Source organism: Aotus nancymaae, unplaced genomic scaffold (genome assembly GCF_030222135.1).
Source record: "Aotus nancymaae isolate 86718 unplaced genomic scaffold, 86718_ANA_hifiasm-v0.15.2.pri h1tg000058l, whole genome shotgun sequence".
Classification (NCBI taxonomy): domain Eukaryota; kingdom Metazoa; phylum Chordata; class Mammalia; order Primates; family Aotidae; genus Aotus; species Aotus nancymaae.
Genome location: NW_026988472.1, coordinates 7,276,270 through 7,284,334, shown reverse-complemented (window position 1 = coordinate 7,284,334; position 8,065 = coordinate 7,276,270). Strand labels below are relative to the sequence as shown.

Genomic DNA, 8,065 nt, shown 5'->3' with positions numbered 1-8,065 from the left:
AGGAAAACAGACATAATCAAATGTGATGTTAATAGTGAGTGTCAACTTGATTGGATTGAAGGATGCAAATTATCGATCCTGTGTGTGTCTCTGAGGATGCTGCCCAAGGAGATTAACATTTGAGTAAGTGGGCTTGGAAAGGCAGACCCACCCTTAATCTGGATGGGTACCACCTAATCACTTGCCAGTACCACTAGAATACCTGAAGCAGGCAGAAAACTATGAAAAGGCTAGACCGGCCTAGCCTCCCCACCTACATCTTTCTCCCATACTGGAACCTTCCTGTCCTTGAATATCCGACTCCAAGTTCTTCAGTTTTGGGACTAAGAATGGCTTTCCCTGCTCCTTCGCTTGAAGACGGCCTATTGTGGGACATTGTGATCTTGTGATCTAATACTTAATAAACTTAATAAACTTAATAAACTTAATAAACTCCTATATATATAGATGTGTGTGTGTGTGTTCATATATATATATATATATATGTCTTATTAGTTCTGACCCTCTAGAAAACCCCAACTAATATGCCAAGAAATGTATTCAAGATAGTACACTGCTGTTTATTCAAAGATTTGTGATTGTTTATTCAAAGATTTGTGATTGTATATTCACTCTAAGTGAATTTAATATTTATTTTCTTGATGTAAAATTATATATTTTTTCTGATTAAAAAATAGTAGATGCTTTTTAAAAAACTTTTAAAATATGGAACAGGAGAATAAACACTAACAACCACAGTTTCTCCAGTCTGAGGTAAACAATGTGCTGCACTTCTATCGAGTACCTTTTATAACAGTTATACACCCTAGTAATTTTAGAATGAAAAATAAGGCAAAATTGAGATTAAAATTTTCTCCATCAAAGTAGATAACACTTAATTTTTTTAAAAAAAGGAAGACACTGAAGCTGATCCTGGAAAAGACCATGTTGGTAGGGAAGTTGGATTTCTGTCATTCTCTCTCCCAGGCATGCACAACTACAAAGTAAAGTGATACTGGACTGTTGTGTGAGAGTGGAATGCAGGAATCAAATGCCCTGCAATGATGTAATTTTCCAAAGCAGTCAATAAGTCTTTAAAATTTCCCAGATGAAGCAACATACCAGCCTCCCTCAGTTATGATTTGTATGTTGTGAGAAATGAGGGTCAAATTTCATTCATTTGCAGGTGGATGTACAATTTCCCCAATACCGTTTATTGAAGGCTGCCCTCCCCTCACTGTCTGTGCTTGGCACCTTTGTCAAAAACCAATAGAGTATAAGTGTGTGGATTTACCTCTGGGCTTAATGATTCTTCATTACTATTTTCTTTACTGGTGCTGAGCATGTGTAATTTAACCATAAAAAATAAATTCATCATAAGAAATCTAACGAATCTGACTTTCTCAGTTACACTCCACTCAAAAACACATGAGTTTTGTCTGTTTGACTAGTACTTCCATTCCTGGTGAGGATCAGCAAGAGATGAGCTTCTGAGCTTCAGTGACTACTTCCTACCTTGCAGGGTAATTGCAAGAATGAAATAAATTATAGTGGCAATAGCAGTGAAGATAGTATTAAAATACGGCTGAGCTCAATGGCTCATGCTTGTAATCCCAGCACTTTGGGCAGAAGGATCGCTTGAGTACAGGAGTTCCAGATTTCGTCTGAGAAATATAGTGGGATGTCCCATGTCAAACAATAAGATAAAATAAACCATTAGCCTGGTGTGCTGTCACATGCCTGTACTACCAGCTACTAGGGAGTGTGACATGGCAGGATCCTGGAGCACAGGAGCTGCAGGCTGCAGTGACCCATGAGAAATAAAAAACAGTATTGCGATAAAGCTAACAGGAATACTGAGTTGTGTCTGCTCAATATTCATAAAGTGAAGTCTTAACTCCTAGTGCCTCGGAATGTAACTGTATGTGACACAGGTGGGGTCTTTAAAGAGGTAATTAAGTGAAATGGAGTCATTAGAGTTGGCCCTGAGGCAATGTGCCTGGTGCCCTTATAAGAAGAGGACATGGGGACACAGACATGTACAGAGGGAGGACTAGGCAGACACAGGGAGAAAACGGCCGACTACAGGCAAGGAGGGAGGCCTCAGAAGAAACCGAATCTGCTGACACCTTCATCTCAGAGGTGCAGCCTCCAGAATTGTGAGAAAATACATTTCTGTTGTTGTTTAAGCCACCCAGTCGGTGGTAGTTCTTGATGGCAGCCTTAACACCTCAGGAGGTGAGCATTATCATATCTATTTTATGAGCTAGGATTCCTGCTCCTCCTACCAATATAATGACCACATCATGATGCCTGTATCTGAGCAACTGAGCAATGATGAGAAAACTTCAAAACCTTCTGAGTTGTTTTACCTTAAGTCCATAAACACCAGAGAATTTTCTCCCTTTCATGCTCTTCCTACTTCCACTACTACAGAACTCACAAAATGCCAGAAACCCTCCTCCATTTGAATGCCTTCCCCTAATGATTCATTCAGAGGACACAAGTAATCTGCTGGAACTCTCAGAGCTTCCCAAACCCAGTCTACCTGTGCCTACCCTGGCATTCTCTGCTGCCCTCTGCCTGCAATGCTCCTGACTAAAGCCAGCCCCTCACCTCAGCTCAGGATCCCATGAATCCCACCTTCCCAGGGGCTTTGATCCTGCAATGATCACTCCTGCCCCTGAACGGTCAACGGCTGTCTCTATACTAGATTACTCCCCAAGCTATGGGGGAACTCACCATCTTCCCCCATGTCCCTCTGTAGCTACTAACACATTTATCTGCTGCCCTTCACACCAAAACTGCATGAACTTTACAACTCCACTTCACTGGAGTCCATTTTCAAAATTATCTAGAAAGGAAAATGAACCAGAACAGCCAAAACGATTCTGAACTATAAATTTGGGGAACGTGCACTGCCTAATATCAAGAGTCACGTTAATTCTATAGTAATCAGGATAATGTGGTATTGGGGGAAAATCAACAGATCTGAAAGGAATCCAGCAATAGACTCTCAGACATGATATACTGCTTTTCAATTTTTTTTCCTTTTTTTTATTGCATTTTAGGTTTTGGGGTACATATGAAGAACATGCAAAATTGTTGCATAGGTGCACACGTGGCAGTGTGATTTGCTGCCTTCCTCCCCTTCACCTATATGTGACATTTCTCCCCATGCTATCCCTCCCCAACCTCCAACCCCACGCTGTCCCTCCCCTATTTCCCCCCAATACTGTTTTTCAAAAAAGGCGCAAAGGCAGTGGAGAAATATTGTCTTTTCAAGTAATTGTTTTGCTTTCCTCCAGCTTCTTGGCCACTACATCCATTGTTTTTTTTTATCCCCAGGGTCCTTTCCTGTGTTTGTCCTTTGCACTTCAGCTGCTAGTCTGTTTAAGTGTCTCTCTGCCTCAACACAGAGTGACAGCCCCCACAGCAAGTACCATCTGTTGCTGTCTGGTCTTCTCATTTCCAGCATCCCAGATATTTCCTATAACATTGCAGGTATCAATTCAAAACAATGCTCTGCTTGGGACTAATTATAATTGATGATATGTTTCTAGGCACCAAACACATGGTCTTTGGTTTTGTGACAGGCACTCTAGGGTAATGGCTCTTCCATGGTGCCCTAGAGGTCCCACATGTCACCACATAGGGTATGTAGGCAAAGTTAGACTGCAGACTAACCTGACCCTTGGCAGAATACCTTGAATCCCTTTGAAGCAAGGGGAGATAGGCACCATGGTGGGAGCTGCCACAGGTACATTCTCACCAGCTTCCTTTATGATTGGAGGCTGACACAAGGCCATTCTTTATCCATTGTCCAAGTTTCAGAAAACAAAACAATAGGCCTTTCCACAACTTAAGGTACAGCTGTGGGGGATGAAACTGCTCACTGCCTAAGGCTATGGCTGTGGGCTCCTCACAGGCAGAGAGACCCACCATCTGTGCTGCCACTGAGTACCTGCGGTTCAGTCTTGTATTGTGAGACTAGGAACACGGTGCCTACACAATGCTGATCTGGCTGCTGCTGTGTCTGCAAGCAATCAACCACTTGGATCCATTTGGGTAATTGTCTCCTTATTGGACATATCTATGAATATGTGACTTGGCAAACTAACAACTGCAGTGGTGATCCTTGTGGCCCTGTTAGCCATGACAGGGCGGCTTAGCAACTGCTTGAGCACTTGACATACTACTGTATTGAGTTGTGTGGCATTGCATGTCAGAATATTGATTTATTCTTCATGGCAGCACACACAGCAAACAAGTTCTCCGCATAGACTATTGACTTAGGTTTGGCCTTGTCACACCTCAGTTATTTAGAAATCCACCTTAGAATTCATGCCATGTCTGACACCAGCTACACTGTTAATTCATTAACATATTTATTTAAATCAAATCATTTTCTGAAGTCAAATGCATTTTAGAAGGTAACTTGACTTTCCAACGAGAAATTCAAAAGCAGTTATCGTATACTAGAGATGTAGTTTTAAAGAAATATGGAATGAAAAAGTCTGAAATTTTAAAGGAAAAAAGGAAATCTAAATAGTAAACCAAATGTATCTGCAAAGCAATGCCAACTTGGTATGTTATTTCATTGATTCCTCTTAGCAAGTAAGTAGTGTAAATATTATAATTTTGACCTTAGACATGAGGAAACAGTCCCAAAGGTTGCCAGTAATTTGCCCACCATCTCAAGGCCAGTGTGTGAGAGGCAGGATGGAAACCCATGGCTATTTCATGCCGTAGCCTATAAAGAGGCAGTGTAGGCAGGACCCAAGTCACCTTGCTTCAGCAAGTTGCCCTGGTATCTTTCCCCTTTCTTCTACCTATGCCCTAATTCTTCCATCCAGTTCTACAGCCTAGGGACTTCTCACATATTTTGTAGCAAATTGAATATCCTAACAAAGGAAGCAGATGAAGAGACACATAAGGTGAGGTATGGGGGAAGGCGCAGGGAACTTCCATGCCCTCTATGGGCATGCTACCCTTCATGTGTTCAGATAGCGGGAAGCTCTCTGAACCCTGTCCTTTTCCGTTTTCATGGAGGTTTTCATTACGTAGGTGTGATTGATTAAATTGTTGACCTGCCATTGGTGATCAACTTAACCTTCAGCCCTTCTCCCTTCCCTGAAGGTTGGGGGTGGGGCTGAAAGGCCCAACCCTCTTTTTCCCCAGCGTAGAGTCTCCACTTCAAAAAAAATTAACCTCCTCCTTGGCCTTGAGCCCAAGAGGTCCCACCTTAGTGTCCAGAGTAGCTGGGACTACAACAACACACATATATGCATACAGTCATGCATTCATTCTTTTATTTTTTAAAAAAGTGGGTCTCTTTGTGTTGCCCAGGCTGGTCTCATCTCCTATGTTCAAGCAATCCTTCTGCCTCAGCATCCCAAAGTGCTGGGATTAGAGACTTGAGCCGCCACATCAAGCCACAGTTTTCAATAATATCAAATACCTGGCAATAACATGAACAAAAGATGTGCAAGACTTTGTTGGGAAGGACAGTAAAGTTTTAGTTTTACACAACGGACAAAAACCAGAAGCCTAAGAGTCCCCCTTTTGCTTACATTCAGGTAAGCTTCAGTATAGACTTTGACGATAGACGTCCAAGCATATGCATTAAAGATGTTTCTAAAGCACACCCTGCTTTCTACTGCTACAAGGAAACCAAAAGATAGTGCAGGGCCCGAACATGTTGTGCATAGTTTTACTCAAAATATCACCACCACACGAAATATCTAAGAAACTAAATAAATTTACAAAAAATGTGTGATTTTTTGTAAACTTGCTTTTAATGTTTTGGCTTCAAACTATGGTCTGGATGCTTAGTAGGCTCCTGGAAATAGCCTGAAAAGTATCTTTGGAGAAATCAGTTAATGTCCCATTAGGAACCTCATGCCATATGATGAAAGCCTTGTTTGAATAAAGGAAGAGTGAAGGGGTAGACATTTTGAAGCTGTCATGCCTGGGAGACCACGGATTTCACCATAATATCATAATATGAAGGAGCATCTGAAGCTGTTGTCTATTTACGAAAAATATGTGTACTCACAGCCTTTAACACTAATCCCTCCAACTACTACAGAGCTGAATTCCAGGATCCCTTAACAACTGTTCTGCTCTGGATAACTTTTGGGGAAAGGTGCAGGCTCGTGCTAACATTAATTTTTGTTTTCTCCTCCAGGCTGGTAGAGATAAGACTCTGTCACTGCGAAAGAGCTTTGCATAGGCCAGAAATCCTGAATGTTTGAATTGCTGTTTCCTCCAAGTGGGAGGAAAATTATCAGTTTCCTGGGCTGGAACAAAGCCTCAGACCAACCATAAGCCTTAGATTTAAAAAGGGGGTAAAACTGGCCACATGCATTGGCTCACACCAGTAATCCCAGTATTTTTGGAGGCTAAGGCAGGAGAATCACTTGAGGCCAGGTGTTCAAGACCAGCTTGGGCAACATAGTGAGACCCTTGCTCTACACAATTTAAAAAGTCATCTGGGCATGGTGGCATGTGCCTGTAGTCCCATCTACTCAGGAAGGTAGGGCAGGAGGATCACTATAGCTCAGGAGTCAGATGTTGTGGTGAGCTGTGAGTCCTCCAGTGTATACCAGCCTCCGCAAAACAGACAAACCCTATCTGAAAAAGGGGTGGAGGATGTGAAGACACATTCGAGCCTTGTCCTCAGCTGGGCTGCCACTGCTGCAGCCCCCTTCCAACATTTGAGCCAGGATCTCTGTTGGCCACAGTACTTGTAAATCTTTGAATGCTGAATTTACTGCTAGCAGTTTGGTGGAAATTTCAATGAGACACATGAAATCAGGGAAAGTTTTAAACTGGCCTTCCACTTTGTGACTATTATAAGTGGATGTATGATATTGATGGAAGGGGGCCAGCAGTTTGACTACTTAATGCAGCAGCCACAAGTAAGGGATTCGTCTTTTCCACATTCCTCACTGGATAAGTGATAGAGACAAAAGGGATGGAGATTATGTAACCTGATTTTTACAATTTTTCCAAATTCAGGATTTCATCCTACCCATTTCTTAAACATGATTAATCTTTTCACTAAATTTATATTATAAGGTGTTTTTCTGAAAATGCTTTTGTCCCTTCTGCATACCACCCTTCCAGGGAAAAAAAAAGTCTGGAGGGAAAAATCAGGATGATTAAAGGGATAAAAACTTTTCATCGTGAAATAATTCATGCTGATTTTCTAACAACTGAAGGAAACAGAAAACCTGGCACACGAGGAGAGGCAAGGGAAGGAAGGATAACATCGGTTGTCTCTGCTTTTCTTTCTTTTTTTTTTTTTTAACCTAAATGCTATTTATTGAAAAGAGCAAAGAAAGAGTGCTGACCCCTTAGGGACAGGATGAAACAAAAGCAGCTCTGCAAGTCTGCCTCCTGCTCAGCATATTGGCTTGTTGCCCCATTAGGCCATCTTGTTGTTGATGGGCATCTTGAAGAAGTTATCAGACTGTATGTAGGCAGCGATTTTCTCCAAAGCCTCAAAACAGCACATGAAAGCCTTCAGGTTTGGGAACTCATCCAGGTACTCGGGCTCAAATATACGGTTCTGATCCACAATATCATAGGTGAGAAAGTCCACATAGGTGAGCTTTTCCCCTGCAAACCATGAAAATTTCCCCAGAAACATTGAGAACTGTTTCAGTTGTCCAGGTAGCTGTTCCAAGTACTGAGGCTTCAGTTTTTTGTGGTCAGAGCTGTAACAGAGCTTTATCAGTTGTATACGGAAATCCATTACTTGGTTCTCTACGATGTCCACTCGAATCTTTTCTTCTTCAGTCTCACCACACATGTTGTGCTTGCGAGCGATGTAGCGCAAGATGGCATTGCTCTGGGTGATCTTGTTCTTCCCATCCAGGAGGTAGGGCAGATTAGGAAAGTCCAAGTCTAGCTTGAATTTCACATCCAGCTATTGGCTTCAATCATAGTCAGGAGCTTCCCCGCACGTGTAACGTTTCTCCCTGTAAGAGGTATCCGTGAACTCCAGGAGCAGGTTGATGGCATGCGCCAGCCTGCGAATATCCCAGTACCCCAGAACCATAGATGACTCGCACGACAT

The 8,065-nt window shown here is 42.2% G+C and overlaps 1 protein-coding gene across 1 annotated transcript; it reads right to left on the bottom strand.

The window, feature by feature from the left end:
- Positions 1–7,299: 7,299 nt before the first annotated feature.
- LOC105713459 (glutathione S-transferase Mu 3-like) lies at positions 7,300–8,065 on the bottom strand. The gene is given in 1 exon segment (XM_012447194.3): positions 7,300–8,065. A coding segment is annotated over 1 exon segment (654 nt). The 3' UTR covers positions 7,300–7,411.